The sequence below is a fragment of the Malus domestica genome, chromosome 10, assembly GCF_042453785.1.
Source record: "Malus domestica chromosome 10, GDT2T_hap1".
Taxonomy (NCBI): domain Eukaryota; kingdom Viridiplantae; phylum Streptophyta; class Magnoliopsida; order Rosales; family Rosaceae; genus Malus; species Malus domestica.
In genome coordinates, this window is record NC_091670.1 from 24,677,526 (window position 1) to 24,697,185 (window position 19,660).

Genomic DNA, 19,660 nt, shown 5'->3' on the forward strand with positions numbered 1-19,660 from the left:
TTTCTTAGACACCATCACTCAGACAGTCAAAAAGACTGAAGAACTCACACTCCACCACACACACACTTCGAGACCCCCCCACCACACCACACACGCACACCACACACGGAGGTCTCTCTCTCGATCTTTCATTTCCCACTCCACTACCATATTCTCGAATCCTTTCAGTCTCTCTCTTCTCTCTTCTCTCTCTGAGGTCGGTCTGAGCCTTCGTTCTCACCGAGAAGTTCTCAGTCTTCTCCCTCCCTTCCCCCTTCTCCAGTTCTTCCACACACACACAGAGACATCATCTCTCGAATCTCGATCCTCCTCGTCCGTGTCTCCGTGTCTCCCTGTCTCCCTCTGCTCCTCCCATCTCACCCGTCCTAAACCCAGCCGTCGACACCACTCCATAACCGTCCGTGTCTCCGTGTCTCCCTGTCTCCCTCTGTCTTCGTAGTCCAAGCCGTCGACACCACTGAGGAGCACGAACTTGTCCCAGCCGTCTTGGATTCGTGAGGAAGACGATGTTCCAGGCTCCTACTTCTCTTCTTCCCCTCTATTACTTTAAATTTTTGTACAGATTTCAATTTTTCTGCATGTTGCACCTTTGTTGTACTGAAATTGATTTTAGGGATTTAGGAATTAGGGTTTCTATTTTTGTACAGATTGCGATTTATCTGCATGTTGCTTGATTTTTATACTGAAATAGATTTTAGGGATTTAGGAATTAGGGATTCAGTTCAGTTGCTTTGAATCCGAATTTGGGGATTTAGGGAATCGGTTCATTTGCTTTGAATTTTGTACTGAAATCGTTCTTCTCGGCTTGTAAACATGTTAATTTTTGTACTGAAATCGTTCTTCTCGGAATCCTGTATTGTAGATTCAGTTCATTTGCTTTGATTTAGCATTTGGGGATTTAGGGTTTCGGATTATTTGCTCCGGCCGTGTTCTCTGATGAGTCCATACCAAATATCGCGATAGTTTCGAAAATATCGCGATATTATCGATATTATCGATAATATCGCGATATTCTGCCGAAAACAAGTTGGATAGTTACTAAAATATCGGGGTCCCAAAAAAACGATAATATCGGCGATATTTCGCCGATATTATTGATATTTTCTACTGTGGTTTTTTTTTTAAAAAACCCACCGAGGGTAGACTTCATCAATCGTCCCAAGCACTATCTGCTGCCCCTTCTTTTTTATTGTTCGAATCCGCAAATATGAACCGATACTTGTCCTCAATGTTTACTGATGTTGGTCCTGCTATTGAACTTCTGGAAGCAACCTTGGCTTGCTTTTCAGCAGCTGCTGCTTCTTTTTCTTTCCTTCTTGCAGTCTTCCCAGTTGCGAAAGCCACAGCATTCCCAGATCCAGCATCTGATATCGCTTTCTTTATATTTGCCACGAGGAACATATCACGATCTGTGTAAAAGGACGTAGATTGTCCCATTGATCCTGCTCTTCCCGTCCTTCCAATCCGGTGTACATAATCTTCCATGCTCTTTGGAAGATCCAAATTGATAACATGTGCAACTCCTGAGACATCCAAACCGTGAGACGCAACATCAGTGGCAACCAAAATACTGGTAGTGCCTTTTCTAAAATCACGTAGAGCAGCCTCTCTTTCAGTTTGTGTACGACCACCATGAAGAGCAACTGCATGCAACCCTTGTGCTACCAAAGCTTCAGCAACTTCGTCACATCTCGTCTTCCTTTCAACAAACACAATCGTTAAGGGAAAGGGATGGCCAGTTCCTTCAACCCGAGATGCCTCTGCTACGAGCAAAGCCAATAGCTGATCAGTCTTCTCACTCTCAGGAACCTTCTCCTTTGCTCAGATGTGTACAATGGCTCAAAATTCTTGTTCAATCTCAACAAGATCTATGCATGTCTAAGATCGCAGTAACTTTTTCCACTCCAAAATCCCAAGATCTTAAGATCAAAAGAACCGATCTTTATCGCCAATTCTTCAAATCCAGGAAACCCAATTGAAAATAAACCCAAATCGATCCAATTCTCTAGCAGATCTCAGAAATTAGACAAATTGGAAAAAAACACAGATGAAAAGTTCACTGCTCACAGTCAAAGCAAGGCACATAAGTCACCGTACTTCCCGTATCCACAATCAGCGCGAATTGCTGCGGCGGCGTCCCAATCCACAGCCGCGTCGTGTAGTACCCGTTGGCGAGGAGATCGTCATAGAGCCTCATGTGGGCGTTGGGCACCGATCTCTGGAGCCGCCGGCCGTCGAAGGGTCGCCGGTGGAGCCCCGATGGAGTGACTCGAGTGGGAGTGATCGGGAACTCAGAAGATGACTCCAGACCCTTGGGAAAATGGAAATCGACCCGGAAAATGCTCTACGAGCCGTTGTCAATGTCGAATAGCGTGAACTTCTGCTCCGTCAACGATACTTAGTCATCGCTCAAATCCTTGCCCTTTGGGTTTCTCTCTGCGAAACTAGCTGGCTTTTCTTTTCTTTGATTTCTCTGGGAGATGTAAGGGTGCGAGCCTGAGGGCTTGGTATCTTTTCCGGTCAGGGTAAGCATGTGCCCTCCAGATTTCTTCACATCACCGCCAGTGTATGGGACGGCGTGCGATGCCATTGTCGGTTGGTGCTCTTTTAGCTGCTGCTCGGGCGGGCCACGAGAGTTGGGCTCTTGGCATCCGGGCCTGTGAAATGGAGGGAGGCCTGGGCCTGGAAGAAGAAGAAGCAGACATTTTGGCGAAGGGAAAGTTGGGGGTTTTGGTGAGAATGGTCGTAGGTAGGGATTGATGGACTCTAACAATTCACCAACCAATTCTGCCACCAGAAGTTTTGAAAAAGAGATGGGGGAGATGAGGGCTGACGAGAGAAGACGAGAGCAGATCTACCATTTTCTCTGAAGCTTTGCAAATCTATTTGATCCCAGCACCTTTGAACCCTAATCCTGAACCATTGCATCTGAAGGCTTTGTGGAGCTCCGACCGTGAGAAGACGAGAGTAGGCGGCGGAACGGTGGAGAAGGAAGGACGATCGTCGAGACCATCGATTCGCTCGGTTTCACATTCCCCGCAGCCATTTTAGCAGAGAGAGTGAGACTTGTGAAGATGGGCTTTGAGAGCTGGGCCCGGTTTTGAAATTGGTGGACAAGGAAGGAGATGGGCCTGGTTTGATTTGGGTTTCTTCTTCTTGGAGCTGGATTTGGACAATAGGCTTTGGGCTTGGCCAACCTCCTTTTGATGGGTTTATTGCTGCTAGATAGAAGACATATATATATGTATGTATGTATAAGGAATTTTTTTTTTAAAATACATAAACATATGTATTCATCATTTTTTTTAATAAAATTGACTTTCTTTAATAAAACATTTATTTATATTTTGATGTGACTGAACTCAAAATTTTGAATGCTCGAGCTGCCTACGTACCCTTCCAAAGAAAGAGATCAAGTCAAAACGTAGTTCAAATACATACATATTTTTTTTGTATTTTCTTTTGGTGGTGCCGTTTGCAGTTTCAACTCGTGCAGGCAAGGAGCGATTTGGTGCCGCCTTTTGTGCTCTTGCGGACCAGGAGCGTTGGTGTCGTTTGTAGTTTTAACTCGTGCAGGCAAGGAGCGTTGGTGTTGTTTGCAGTTTTAACTCGTGCAGATAAGGAGCATTTGGTGCCGTGTTGCAGTTTCAGCTCGTGCAGGCAAGGAGCGTTGGTGTTGCTTTTTATGCTCGTGTAGACCAGAAGCTTTGTGCCATGCAGTTTAGACTCGTGCGAGCGAGGAAAATTTGTGAATTTTGTCAAGCAATCCGGGAGAGGCGTTCCTCACAATTTTCATAGCAATGAGCTTTGACCGCGTGATTGAAGAAGTCTTCGGGCAAGAAGTCGCGCATCGTGATGGGGACGGACGATCTTCGTGTCGAAGTTTCATCATCTTCAACACGTTCACGTTGTTTTGAAGGTTGACAAGAGCTGCTTTGCCCCCTTTCCGATTGGCGGACTTGTGGAGGAGACGTATGCTTCTTGTGCAATTTCTTAGGAGTGACTTGAGTCCATCCTTCAACTTTGCTTGTCTTGGAGGATGCCCCCAGCGGTTGAGGTGAAAGCTTTGAGTCGGAAGAGCCAGAAGTGAAGGTGGTATAGTTTGACTTCACCACATCGTCAAGATCTAGCTCGATGATTCCTTTCTGAGCCAGCTTCATGATGAGATCTTTTAGCACGAAACATTTTTCTGTCGGATGACTGATGAAGCGGTGGAATTTACAGTACCTTGGACTGTCAGTGCGATTCATCTCTTCTGGCCGTCTGCACTCAGGCAAACTAATCACCTTATTTTCCAGCAAGTCTTCTAACATGGCAACCACATCAGAGTCGGGGAATGGATAAGTTTTCTCCTCAAGCTCCTTCAAAGTGCGTCTACGCATCTCTTGATCACGAAAGCCTTCGGCTTGAATCGCCTTGCCTCGTGTAGGGATCTTGACGGGAGCTGTGTTGACTGTCATTGCTTCTTTGGTGGATTTCCACGTAGTCTTCTCCAACTTTGGCTCAAGAACTTTGTCGTTCTTGTAGTCGGCGATCGGTTCTTTCTTCCCATGATGGGCGATGCTCAACTCCATGTCATGGGCGCGGGTGGCTAGCTCTTCGAAGGTCCGTGGTTTGATGCCTTGAAGGATGTATTGCAAACCCCATTGCATGCCTTGGATGCACATCTCGATTGAAGAGGTTTCCGAGAGCCTGTCTTTACAGTCGAGGCTTAGAGTGCGCCACCTGTTGATGTAGTCAATGACTGGCTCGTCCTTCCACTGCTTTGTGCTCGTTAGCTCTAGCATGCTCACAGTGCGGCGGGTGCTGTAGAAACGGTTGAGGAATTCCCTTTCCAACTGTTCCCAGCTGTTGATGGACTCAGGCTCTAGGTCTGTGTACCACTCAAAGGCGTTTCCTTTCAGCGAGCGCACAAACTGCTTGGCGAGGTAGTCTCCCTCCGTCCCCGCGTTGTTGCAAGTTTCGACGAAATGTGCAACGTGCTGCTTTGGGTTTCCTTTTCCATCAAACTGCATGAACTTTGGTGGTTGATATCCCCTCGGCATCTTTAGGGCATCAATCTTCTTGGAATAGGGCTTCAAGTAGAACAATGAGGTATGTGAGCTCCCTTCGTACTGTGCCTTGATGGTGTTGGTGATCATCTCCTGCAGCTGCTGGATAGAAAGAGATCCCATGAGTGCCGCTGCTTGGTCCGGCTCCGGCTTCCCATCGATTTTCTTCACCGGGGGTTCTTCGTCTCCGCCAGCTCTTCCCTTTAGTGGATCATCCTCTGGGTCAGGTTTATCGTCGTCCTGCGCCTCCAGTCAGTTGACTAGTGCTGCAATTTGCAAGTCTTTTTCTTCCACAGTTCGGGTTAGCCTTGCGATTGCTTCATTCATTTGAGCCAGCTGCTCATCGATTGAAGTTGCTCCAATGGTCATGACTTGCATGGCTGAACTGTCGCTTGAATCGGCATCAGAGATCATGGATTCAGAGTATTTCCTTGGGCTTTCCCCCCTTGGTGCCCTTAGTGAGGCTAAGGTGATCAAAGGCTCGTGCCTTGGGTGCTTTTGTTCCCTTGGCAGAGTTGATGCAGAGGTGAAAGAGGCGGCAGAAGTAGCTCTTGCCATGCTTCGAATCGTGATGCCCAAAGTGACACCAGTTGCGACGAGGACGCTTTTGTTCTTTGCGCCGGTTGCGGGAACAGTTTGAGCCTTCCTTGATGCCATTAATTTTGGAAGCGCGCTTGAATTTCTTGAACAGAGAAAGAGATGAGAGGCAGAGATTATCCCACCGAGCGTGCCAATTTGTGAACACGGAAAATTCCTGAAACGAAAGAGACAAGAACAACGCGCACAAACAAATATTAAGTATTTGATGATTTTGGGTTACAATCTCTCTCTATTTTGATCCTCTGATTCGATCTCCGTAAGGTGTGTATTTGCCGATGTGTGATTAATCCAAAGGGTCGTTGGGCTTGATCTAAGGATGAACGTTCTTCAAGGGCCGTGGACTTGATCTTGAAGGTGGATTTGAGCGGATCTTCAAAGGGGCTTTTGGGCTTGATCTTTGAAGAACAATGATAAACGGATCTCCAAGGGCTTTTGGGCTTGATCTTGAAGAACAGTGATGAACGGATCTTCAAGGAGTTTTGGGCTTGATCTTGAAGAACGGTTGGATTTGTGGATTTGTCAACGTTGTTGATCCAAAGGGCCGTTGGGGCTTGATCTTGGATGAACGGATGATGAACGATGGTGCTTTCTTCAAGGGCCGTCGGGGCTTGATCTTGAATTGGTGGATGGTTGATCCAAGGGGCCGTCGGGGCTTGATCTTGGAAGAACGATGAACGAAGAACGAAGAACACTTTCTTCAAGGGTCGTCGGGGCTTGATCTTGAATTGGTGGATGATTGTTGATCCAAATGGCCGTTGGGGCTTGATCTTGGAAGAACGATGAACGAAGAACACTTTCTTCAAGGGCCGTCGGGGCTTGATCTTGGAAGAACGATGAACGAAGAACGAAGAAGGCTTTCTTGATTCTTCGAGAACCTGGATGCTTGAGAGCTTCGGAGTTTCAAAGCTTCAGAGCTTCAAGGTGTAATATGAATTGGTTCCAGTTCTCAAATGAATGAAATTGGGCTTGTATTTATAGAATTTTCCAAGGCCTAATTTTGAATATAATATTCCAGATGAAATAAGTCGTTTCTGCCAGGTGTTGACACGTGTCCTATTTGATGACTTTTCCAACTCATTTCAATTTTCGTTGAGTCACACGGTACGTGTAAAATTTATGTAATACATGAGCGTTGACACTTTGATTTATCGGTCAACATTTATTTACCGAAATTTCGATGTCTACAGATATATATATATGTTTATACGGCTATTTTCTGGGAAAGTATACAGGTTTTACGGTGAGGGGTTATAAATGTTATTAAAGGAAATGTTTTCGAAAAACTTTGTTTTACTGACCCACTCAATTTTGTTTTGCGCCCCTCCAGGTTTAAGATAGCAGAGCTTTGGTGGCCACGAGGAATCCAACGGTGTTCTGACAGAATTCACAAAAGTAGGACTCACCCTCGGGTGTTTCATCTTAGTAATTGTATTTTTTAAGCCTCCAAACTGTGTAAATGGTTACGTCACTCTCACGTGACGGCCAGCACGCCCTCCTTCGGGACGGGGTGTGAAATGAATTAGACTCTTCTAATTATTTTATCATATTTAAAACTCTCTCTTTTTTGAACAAATTAAAACTCATATTTCAATCTACCTCTTTGTGAAGAGTCCATGTACCCAAAACTCTATGTGGCCTCTCTGTGGCTTACCTCATTAATTGACACATGTTGTATCTGTGCTCTTTTGTGAAGACAACAATGATCGTCTTCGAGAATCTCATAGACAATGCCTAGTCGCATGTCGTGGTCCTCTAGTCAATGTACTATTTACGAGAGAATTTATTCCCTTGTAATTGTGAAGTTTAGAGATTCTAGTGTTAGAAAGATCAATTGTCTACATCATATTTGCAAATTATATGATATGTCACCAAGAAAAAATAAACATGTTAATAATAATCCAACCATCAATAACCACGTCGTATCATTATCCACAATTATTTATTTTCCAAAAACAAAACAAACTTGAGTTCGAGCTGCTTACATGGCGATCTCTCTACGTCGGATCACTCTCTCCGTCATTCTCTATCTTTACCTATCTACACTGCATCCTGTCGTGCACCTCTATCTCTTCATCGGTCTTTCTCGAACTCACCTAATTTACAACGGCAGTTTCTCTGGTATTCTTCAGGTGTGTTATTTAATAAAATGAAGAATGAATCAAAGAAATGTTGCTTGATCTTCTTTGGGAACTTGAGTAAGGAGTAGTTGTGGTTTTATTGAATTTTGAAGTGGGAACCCCACTCTCTATCTTTATCTGTTTTTTATTTCTAAATTGATTTTTCTTTTGATCTTGATTTGAGCTCGATTTTGAGTTCGAATTTCTACTTTCAAATTTCATTCTACTTAGTTACATTTTGATTTGGATTGGAGGCTGATTTAGGATTTAAGGTTACGTTTCGGATTTAAAAAAAAAATCCATATGATTTCAATTTACCTTTAGCAATTACACTTGAGATTTAGCCTGCACATTGCTGGAGGATGGTAAATGAATTATAAAAACATTGCATAAACGGATGCTTGCATGATGATGCCCGCGTGATTGAGAATAACGTACATTCGCATTGCACAAAATTCTAGATGAAGGGACGTATTAATATATTTAACGTAAATATTAACATGCATACATTCTTAAGATAAGAAATCATATAATTAAGCAGAAAACTGATAATGTAACCAATAAGAAGGGTTAAAGAAAACTACACTTTAAATATTTCCAATTAGTGATTGATCACTTTGGTCATTGGTTATCAACAGTGAGTAATTAAAGTCAAAGGAAATTGACATAAAATTCAAATATTCTAGAATTTAATTAAAAATTCTAGTAAAACCAGAAAGCCGAGATGATGGATAGGTTTAGGGCTGGTTTGGTATTGCTGTGCTTTGAAAAAAAGCTGCTGTGAGAATAAGCGGCTGTGCTGTGAGAATAAGCGGCTGTGAAATAAATCAACAGAGTGTTTGGTAAACTTTTTTGTAAAAGTGCTTTTGGAAAAAAAAAAAAACAGTCTGATAGTGGGTCTTTTCATTAAAGAAGTACTGTAGCTCTGTGTGCTTTGAAAAAAAACCAGTTTTCCAAAGCTACAAATAGTAGCTTCAGCTTTTTCCTTTGATTTCAGCTTATTCTCACAACAGCTTCTAAAATAAACCTTTTTTTTTTCAGTTTACTAAACACCTAAAACCCTCACATCTTTTTTTTTCATGGGTGCTTTTTTTTAAGCACCTCACTCCCAAACTAGGTCTTAGTAAAATCAGAAAGCTCAGATGATGGACACCTCCATCATTCTCATAATCCACAGCTATAAGAAGCTGCTCCTTCCACTTTCTCAAACTCTCAGCATCGTGAAACAATTAAGTAAATTAACAATGCAACAAATATAAATATGTTATAAATAGGCAAAAGTTAGAGAGATAACCTTTTTAAGGACAAGAGCGAAACAAGTGCAAAATATCATACTATAACTTTAGTAGCTATAACACAAAGAGGATGACAGATAAAGAGAGGGAGGGATATTGATATTATTTCTCTTGCTTTCTTTCGCAGTGTATTTGATAACAGACGGAGTGCTCTATTTATAGAGCGACTCCCGTAACTACAACCATCAAAATACAATGATGATACTTTTGAAAGTATCAAACACTATTACTCACTATTACTAAGTCTTTGGGCATTCTTTTGAGTGGGCATTCACCCACTAATTCTATAACACTCCCCCTTGGATGCCCACATATCAACATCAGTTGCTTCGTTAAAACTTTGTTCAGAAAAACCCAGTGGGAAAAAAACCAAAGCGAAGGAAAAAGAGTACAACTTTACCTGGATTGTTGATATAGGGTTAAATATGCTTATTTTGCCTCATTAAAACCTTGATAGGAAAAATCCAGTGGGAAAAATCCTAGTCGAAGGAAAAAGAGTACAACAAGCATGTATCATGATGCTCCCCCTGATATTTATCTCCCCTGATTTCGCGTTCTTCAAATTTAGCTGATTGGTAAGTCGATGTAATCTGATACTCTCACTAACTTCTAAAATGTGCACTTTCGTAGAGACTTGGTGAACAGGTCTCCCAGATTTTCATTGGAACGGATTTGTACTTTAGCCTTCTGAAGCTCATGTGCATTGAAAAACTTTGGAGATATGTGTTTAGTTTTATTGCCCTTAATGAATCCTTCCTTCATTTGGGCAACATAGGCTACATTATCTTCATGGATGACAGTTGAATTGTTTGTCTTTGAAGGTAGACCACATGAATTCCGAATATGATGGATCATTGATCTTAACCAAGAACATTCACGACTTGCTTCATGTAAAGCAAGTATTTCTGAGTGATTGGAAGATGTAGCAACTAGTGTTTGCTTTGTTGAGCGCCATGAGATTGTTGTATCTCCATTAGTGAACACATATCCAGTTTGTGAGTGGGCTTTATGTGGATTAGAGAGGAAACCAACATCTGCATATCCAGCAAGGATCTGGTCTTTTGTGGATTTCTCTGAGTAGAAGAGATCCATGTCTGATATCCCACGGAGGTATCGCAAAACATCTTTGACTCCTTTCCAATGACGAAGTGTTGGAGCAGAGTTACACCTTGCTAACAACAAGCTAACTGAAAAAACTATATCTGGTCTCGTACATTGTGCTAAATACAATAAAGTACATATTGCACTCAAATACGGTATTTCTGGACCAATGACTATTTCATCATCTTCTTTTGGACAGAATGGATCTTTCTTTATGTTTAAAGAACGAACGACCATTGGCGTGCTTAGTGGATAAGCCTTGTCCATGCCAAATCGCTTCAAGATTTTTTCAATGTAAGCTGATTGGTGGACCAAAATTCCATTAGCACAATGCTCGATCTGCAGGCCAAGACAATATTTTGTTTTCCCGAGGTCTTTCATTTCAAATTCGCTTTTCGGATATTCAGCAATTTTATTGAGCTCTTCAGGAGTTCCAACTAGGTTCATATCATTAACATATACTGCCATTATAGCAAATCCAGAATTGGATTTCTTAATGAACACACAAGGGCAAATAACATTGTTGATATATCCTTCGTTGATCAAATATTCACTGAGACGATTATACCACATTTGTCCAGATTGTTTCAGTCCATACAGTGATCGCCTTAATTTGATCGAGAGCATACCTCGTGGTTTATTATTTGTTTCAGGCAACTTAAGTCATTCTGGGACCTTCATGTATATGTTAGTATCTAATTCTCCATATAGATACGCAGTGATGACATCCATAAGTCGCATGTCAAGCTTTTCTGAAACCACTAAACTTATTAAGTAACGGAACGTAATTGTGTCCATTATAGGAGAATATGTCTCCTCATAATCAATTACAGGTCTTTGTGAAAATCCTTGTGCAACTAGTCGTGCTTTGTATCTTGCAATCTCGTTTTTCTCATTGCGTTTTCTTGTGAATATCCATAACCCACGGGATTTACATCAGGCGGAGTTTGGACTACCGGTCCAAAAACATTTCGCCTTTCCAAAGAATTTAATTCTGCCTGGATTGCATCTTTCCACTTAGGCCAATCTTGTCTCTATTTACATTCATCAACAAAGCGAGACCCAATATCATCACTTAATATGATTTTAGTGGCTACTGCGAATGCGAACATATCATTGATGATTATTTCATTCCAATCCCATAATTCAATTGTACATGCATAATTTATGGATATTTCTTTGCTTTTATGTACTGCTGTCTCTTCAGGGACATATGTCTCATCAAGGACATTTTCTTTTTCTGGAAGTACAGAATCATGAATTGCGGATTTTTCATTCATTTTCTCTTCCTGAATGATTTCATTTGGATTCAGATGTGCTCTTGTCTTTCTCTTTCGAGGGGCTAAATCTTTTGAACCTGGGGGTCTACCACACTTCAAGCGTGCACCAGATGAATCATTCGCTGCAACTTTATTTTGTCCAACAGGGACATCAATTCTTGCTGGTGCATTTGCAGCTGGTATATGCGATTTTTTTTCACTTTCATAACATCATTAAATGCATCTGGCATTTGATTGGTAATACTTTGAAGATGAAAGATCTTTTTCACTTCATTTTCGCATTGAGTGTTACGTGGATCAAAATGAGACAAGATGGGTACAACCTAAGTCAGCTTCTGCCATTCTTCTAGAACGGTATTTTCTCCCCTTAACAACGGGAAGACTGTCACATCAAAGTGACAATCAGCAAAACGAGCTGTAAACATATCACATGTCAGGGGTTCCAAATATCTAATGATAGATGGTGAATCAAAACCCACATAAATTCTCAGTCTACGCTGAGGTCCCATTTTAGTACGTTGCGGTAGTGTAATAGGCACATAAACAGCACAACCAAAAACTCGTAAATGTGAAATGTTTAGCTAATGCCCAAACACGAGTTGTACTGAGGAGTATTGGTGGTTGGCTATAAGTCTCAATCGAACCAATGATGCAGCATGTAAGATGGCATATCCCCATGCAGAAACTGGCAATTTTGTTTTCATGAGCAGAGTGCGAGCTATTAACTGAAGCTGCTTGATCAATGCTTCTGCTAAACCATTTTGAGTATGGACATGAGGAACATGTTGTTCAACATCAATGCCCAGTGTCATGCAGTAATCATCAAATATTTGAGACGTAAATTCACCAGCATTATCCAGTCAGATTGACTTAATGGGGTAATCTGGGAACTGTGATCATAACTTAATTATCTGAGCAAGTAGTCTCGCAAAAGCTACATTTCTAGTAGACAAGAGACAAACATGTGACCATCTGGTAGATGCATCAATGAAAACCATAAAATATCGAAATGGTCCACAAGATGGTTGAATAGGTCCACAAATATCCCTTTGAATTCTTTGCAAAAATGATGGGGATTCCGCATCAACCTTTAGTTGTGATGGTCTAATTACCAACTTCCCTTGAGAACAAGCCTTGCAAGAGTTATCATTTGAGATGGCAATGTCTCTGCTCAATAATGGATGTCCATTAGAGTTGGTAATAATCCTACGCATCATGGTGGATCCTGGATGACCCAAACGGTTATGCCAAAGCATGTAAACTTTTGAATCAATGAACTTCTGGTTCATGACAGTATGTGATTCAATTGTCCTTATGTATGTATAATACAATCCATTCGACAAACCACCAAACTTCTCCAATATACGCTTCTAGGTATCATTGGAGGTAATGCATAAATACTCCACATTTTTTGCACTTTTCGTTTCAATGTGGTATCCATTTAAACGTATGTCTTTGAAACTCAACAAATTTGGAGTTGATCGAGTAGCATACAACACATTTTGTATGGACAATATTGTTCCATTTGGTAACATAATCTAGGTTTTCCCTGAGCCTTCAATTACATATGATTGGCCTGATATTGTTGTTACCCTTATTCTTGTAAGCATCAAGCTTAAGAAATACTTTCGATCACGAAGTATTGTATGTGTGGTTACGCTGTCTGCAAGATAAATATCTCCGCCATTTCTCATGTTCTGAGAATAACCATAGTTTTTATCCATGCTTTCTAAGTAAAGGGGATCACGATTAAAAACAACTTATAACAGGAAATTTAAATGTCACTTTTATTGAATTGAAATGCTAGTTTTAAACTACAAGTTCAGAATAATAAAAGTACATAAATGATTCAGTCAAACCGATACACTTCATTCCCCCTTTCCACAATGAAGTCCAAGACATCTAGGTGGGTTGTGTTTAACTGTCATGATAAGTCGCACACTAGATCAGGTATATCCATTGGTCTAGCCTGGTCGAGGAAATTAATCTCGACACCCTTCTCCTCGATGGAGGCTTGATATAGATCCACCAGATGTTTTGGGGTACGACAGGTACGCGCCCATTGCCTATCGCCACCACACCTATGGCATGCTCTATCAAAGTTTCTAGGAGCATTGTTCATACGAGCTTTGCCTTTGTGGCGATTTCCATTTTTAAAGCTCGGGCCTGAATTTTGCCTTGGAATCTAGTTGTGAGACTGACCACCATGATTCTTCCTCGTTTATGATTATCGCCACCAGAGGATGTGGCGTTCACTTCGAGGGAAGCAACATTCACTTCTAGGAATGATGCAGATCCAGTAGGTCAGGACTGATGAATTTTCATCAGGAGCTCATTGTTTTGTTCAGCTACCATGAGCACAGATATCAGCTGGTTGTATTCAGTGAAGCCTCGCGCTCTATACTGCTGCTACAGGAGCACGTTAAAGGCATGAAATGTGCTAAAAGTCTTTTCCAGCATATCTTCCTCAGTAATGGTATCCCCACAAAGCTTCATCTGAGAGGTAATTCTGAACAACGTAGAATTGTACTCAGCTACTGACTTGAAATCTTGGATCCTTCGGTGAGTCCACTCATAGCGAGCCCTTGGAAGAATCATCGTTGTCTAGTGATTGTATCTGTTTCTCAATGCATTAGAGAGAGCTAACAGTTCTTCAACCGTTAAGTACTCGCTCTTTTGTCCCTCATCAAGATGGTGACGAATAAAGATCATGGCCTTCGCCCGATCTTGAAAGGATGAGTTGTTTTCTTCCCTAATGGTATCTCCAAGATTCCCTGCTTCTAGATGGATCTTGGTATCCAGTACCCAGGTAAGGTAATTCTTCCCAGTAATGTTCAGGGCAGCAAAATCAAGCTTTGCCAAGTTCGCCATTTTCTTTTTTGAAAGAAAATGAGATGTGTAAGAACTTGCAATAATATGTATTCCTAGATGAATATAGTGTTAGAACTTCTGGTTCTTACAATTTTTTCATTTTGATCTTTGGGCCAAAAATGATAAGCACTCGAAACTTCAAGCTTGAGATTTTCATGATTAATGAGAAGGGTGATTGTACCGCACCATTCTCATCGAAACAAGCATAGGATGAGCGATTATTCCGCACCACTTAAACAGCAAGAAAATTTAAATATGCAGAACAATTTAAATATGCAGGTTAGGGTAGGCGATTATATCGCACCATCTAAAATTGCAGTAAAATTAAATCTGCAGCTCAAGATGGGCGATTGTACCGCACCATCTTTGATCGCAGTGAAAATTAAATTTCCAGTTCAAGATGGGCGATTGTACCGCACCATCTTTTGATTACAGTAAAATTTACATAAACAAACACTGGGTTAAAAATCAGGAACTGCACCAAACAAGAAATCAAAGATATAAGTAACTGTTAAATTTAGAACGAGAAGCAGGCATGGTGCTAGCAATTCATCGCGAGGGTGCATCATGCAGATGAAGCAGAGGAAGAAGAAAAACAAGAAAAACCTTAAAGGAAGCTTTTTTTCTTTCTTTCTTTCGGTGAAGGGAGATGGGAACTATTTAAGGTTAGAGAGTCGTACTGATAACGTGTTATAAATAGGCAAAAGTTAGAGAGATAACCTTTTTAAGGACATGAGCGAAGCAAGTGCAAAATATCACACTATAACTTTAGTAGCTATAACATAAAGAGGATGATAGATAAAGAGAGGGAGGGATACTGATGTTATTTCTCTTGCTTTCTTTTGCAGTGTATTTGATAACAGATGGAGTGCTCTATTTATAGAGCGACTCCCGTAACTACAACCATCAAAATACAATGATGATACTTTTGAAAGTATCAAACACTATTACTCACTATTACTAAGTCTTTGGGCATTCTTTTGAGTGGGCATTCACCCACTAATTCTATAACAAAATCACATAAAAAAATATACTGTAAAAAAGATGCAAATTATTTTTCATATTTGAGCAAAAAACACATGACTTATACTTCTCAATCCGTCCTTTGGAAGTGCATCAAGGACCCAAGTGAATTTTACTGCTTCCTTCTTCATTCCTCCTTTCAGTTGCACAATCATCTTCCTCCCAACCTCTTTTATTCCTTCATTATCTTTAGGGCGCGTTTACTAATCCGTAATCAAATTGAGAGGAATTATATTGAGGAGGAATTGGATTAAAGAGGAATTAGAATGAGGTGGAGCCAGAATCAATTCCTGTTAGAGTTGTTCACTAAAACTGTCTAGAATCGGAGTAAGAAAAACATTGATCTATATAAACTGTTTACTAATTCTTATAAATCGGAATGAAAATTAATATGATTACTAAAATACCCCTAGTTGAACTAATCTATTTTATATGCTAATTATTTTTAATAAAACTTTTAATCTTTCATTTTTTTTATGAAAAAGGCCAAAACCCTTCTTTTATTTTTATTTTTAGTTGAGAGAACAAATTTCTTTTTTATTTTTTAGTAAAACTTCTTTATTCTTTGTTGATGCACAAAACCGGATGGTCTTGGTACAACGTAAATCCAACCGTGAATCTGCATGAAATGTAAATGACACAAGAGTTATCGTGGTTCACCCCAAGGTTTGGGCTACGTCCACACTGATTGTATTATATTTCTCTGAGAAGTGAGGGGGAGAGAGAGCTCTAGAAGTGAGAGCGTTGAAAGGGGTGAGAAGGCTCCAGAAATGGCCTCTGAGATTGAGAGTGAGGCCTCCCCTAATTGTGAGGGTGAGGGGTCCTTTTATAGAATAAGGACTCCTCACTTATTACATATTTGCCCCTTCCTTTATCCCATGATTACATTTAAGTCCCCTGAGTATTTGTACGAGATCTAAATACGAGGCCCTAAATATGGTATAAACATTCTTCATTGTTCTTTTTTTTTTGTGACCCTCTCTCTCTCTCCCCCTCTCTTCCCCATCTTTCTCCCGACCCTCCCCCTTTCTAAAATTTATCCCATCTTTCTCTGCTGCCAACCTACTGCCGCCCACCCATTCTAAAATTTCCTCCTTTTTCTCTGCTGTAGATCCACCCCACCTTTGCGAAGAACCTTTCATGATCCCTCCCTCCATATCCCAGCCTTGATTACTTACTAAAATTGCAGCAAGGTTCTTCTTGGTCTGTGGTTTGATCTACTTTTGTGGTATAATTGTTGTGGAAGATTATGGTGGCTGGGTCTGTGTCCTGGGAAAGGCAAGGGATGTGCGACGGTGGTTAGGGAGAAGAATAGGGATAACTCTAAGGACGAGAGCTTGGGTTTCTCTCTGGAATCCAAATTTTATGCGAGGGCACAATGGGTATGAAAAATGGATTCCGCATCTCCTCAATCATCTAGAATCCAAATACCATCCAATTGTTAGAAGTCCAATTCCTCCACATTTCGGAATTGGATTCCAAAATTTGTGTGGGACCCATTAAATTTTGATTCCTTTAAATTTGGTAAATACCAGAGTATTCTGTAATCGGAATTCAATTCCGTTTCTTGATACCAATTACCCTTACGTAAGTAAACATGCCCTTAATGTATAAATGAAAATTAAAAAGATACAAATTTTCATATAGCATATCTTTCAATCAAGTAAACATTAAAGTAGCTAAATGCTTAACCAGCTAAAATCAAACCCAAAAATAATTGGCTAAAAGCATACAATAATTACAAGCACAGAAAATAAATAAGTGAATTAAAAGAACAGTAAAAATATATTAGTCCAAAGAAAGAGATATCTATTGAACGTAAAGCCAAGCTACTGTCTTGTCATTATGTTTCCCGCCTTAATCATTTTTATATTGTTATTGTTATCTTGTAAGTGATGTTATCATGTTGTCTGGCAACCAGAGTAGTCTTGTAGTGGTGCACAGGTTTTTCTTTCTTTATTGTTTCGACAGCTGTCTTGCACCCCCTCATGCACTGGGATAAGGATTGTTTGCGTTCCATTTCCGGTGCCATTTTGTTCTGTGTGATCATGGTTAAGCCACGTCAACATTTTATATTATTTTTTTATATATATAATAAGACAAAAATAAATAGTAATATAAAATATTGACGTGACTTAACCGTGACCACACAAACAGGAGGGCACGGAGATGACACCGGAAATAGAGGGCAAACAATTCTTATCCCATGCGCTGAGCTGTCCTCTCCGTATATACCCCCTCGTAATCTTAACCAATCGGTTATCAAGAATATACAACTTATATTAATTTTCTACAATATCCAACACACAAATATCACAGAAGAAGAAACTTTTATATCAAAGCCTACCTTGATGATATCACTATCAATAATTAAGACATAAAGAAAGGCTATCCTAGCTGGCCGTCAATGGAGTAAACAAACGGCACCATGAGTAGGACTTGGATTGTCTGCCCTCCCATTTCGGTGCCCTCTTCGTGCCCTTCTGTTTGTGTGGTCACGATTAAGCCACATCAACATTTTATATTATTATTTCTTTTTGTTTTATTATTTTTATAAAAAAATAATATAAAATGTTGACGTGGCTTAACCGTGACTACACAAAATAGAAGGGCACGGGGAGGGCACCGAAATGGGAGGGTAGACAATCCAGGTCCCCATGAGTAGACCAAGTCACATGAATAAAGCAGCAAAGATGTATTAGTTTAATATCTCTTCGTTTGCGTAGCAACAAGCATCTAACATGGTAGAGGTGTTGTTGCTTATTGTCTTAAAGATTGGCAACCAAATATATTTTTTTCCTTCTTATTGACTTGAGGATAAGCAACCCAATCCACTTTTCTCCTCTTCAAAACAACCCAAGGCTAGCGTGATAGAGAAGTCAGACAATAATCACCTAACCCAGAACCCTGCCTATGTCATGTTAACCACAATTTAAATTATTAAAAAATTATAGAAATTATAAAAAATTATAATAACTAATTAAAAATATAAAAAATTATAATTTTTTTCCTATAAATACCTAACTATGCTCTTCCACTTTACATTACATTTCAATATTTTCAAATACTTTTAATCACTTCTTTATTATTATCCGAAATTAAAAATAAAGTTATCTTTTATTATTTTATAAAGTAAAAAATAAGGAACCCCTTTCTCATGAAGCATGTACTTTGCCATTTCAATTATGGTTATGTTCTTCCTCTCAGTAACCTTATTTTGTTGAGGGGTATATGCCACTATCAACTGTCTTTCCAATCCCATGCTTTCACAAAAACAGTTAAATTCAATTGAGGTATATTCACCTCCCCTATCACTTCTTATTTTCTTAATCTTGTAACCATATTGCAATTCAACCATCATTTTGAACTTCTTGAATATACTAAATACCTCAAATTTTTGTCTCATGAAGTACACCCAACACATTCTAGAATAGTCATCTATGAAGTTAGGAAGTATTTATTGCCACAATTGCAGTTTGCATTGGACCACATACATCTGTGTGGATGATTTCCAATGGTTGTGTAGCCCTCTAAGACTTTCCTGCTTCAAAACTTTCTCTGTGGTGCTTGCCTAGAACACACCCTTCATAGATTTCATTTTCTCCTTGCAGTTTTGGTAGTCTTTGAACCATCTCCATTTCAAGCGACTATATCTCCTATGCCACAACCAAGTACTTTCAATGACATAGCCTGATTATAGTTAAGTAACAATGGGAAACTCCTGTTCTGTCATCTATACTCTTGTAACCATGTTCTGCAAACTCCCGTCATCAAAGATTTCAACCATTGAATCTCCAAAGAGTAAGAAATAGCCATGTATGATCATTTGACCCACACTCAATAAGTTTTCATCAAGTCCAGGTACCAACATAACTTCTTTGATGTATCTCCTTCCTTACTTTGTTTCAATCACCAAGGTGCCTCTACCAGTGGCACCCACAAATTGACCATTGTACATCTTAACCTTTCCAGTGAATTCTCTGTCAATATTGATAAGTAAGGACTCATGTGCAGTCACATGATTATTGCACCCACTATCAATATACCATATATCTTTGTTTTTCTCAATAGTTGTGACATTGCAAGCATAGAACACATTTGTCTCATCTTTAGTTTTTTGTGCATATTTCACTAGTTGGTTTCCTTTAGAACCACAATCTTTGGACAAGTGACTAAACTTATTACATTTACTGCATTTGGGTTCCCTTTGAACCAACAAACACCAAAATGGGCCTTATCACAAATTGTACACAGTGGTTTTGTCCCACCAGCATCATTGTTTCTGGTAGACACACTTGGCCTTCCTTCCCATTTCTTAGATT

General features: G+C 40.1%; 1 protein-coding gene across 1 annotated transcript; it reads right to left on the minus strand.

Annotated features, from left to right (window-relative positions):
• Positions 1-1,149: 1,149 nt before the first annotated feature.
• LOC103413484 (DEAD-box ATP-dependent RNA helicase 52A-like) lies at positions 1,150-2,197 on the minus strand. Its single transcript, XM_070806256.1, has 2 exons — positions 2,093-2,197; positions 1,150-1,815 (listed from the first exon to the last, which is right to left on the minus strand). Exons 1-2 carry the CDS (start codon positions 2,195-2,197, stop codon positions 1,150-1,152), a joined length of 771 nt encoding a protein of 256 aa, XP_070662357.1.
• Positions 2,198-19,660: the final 17,463 nt, after the last annotated feature.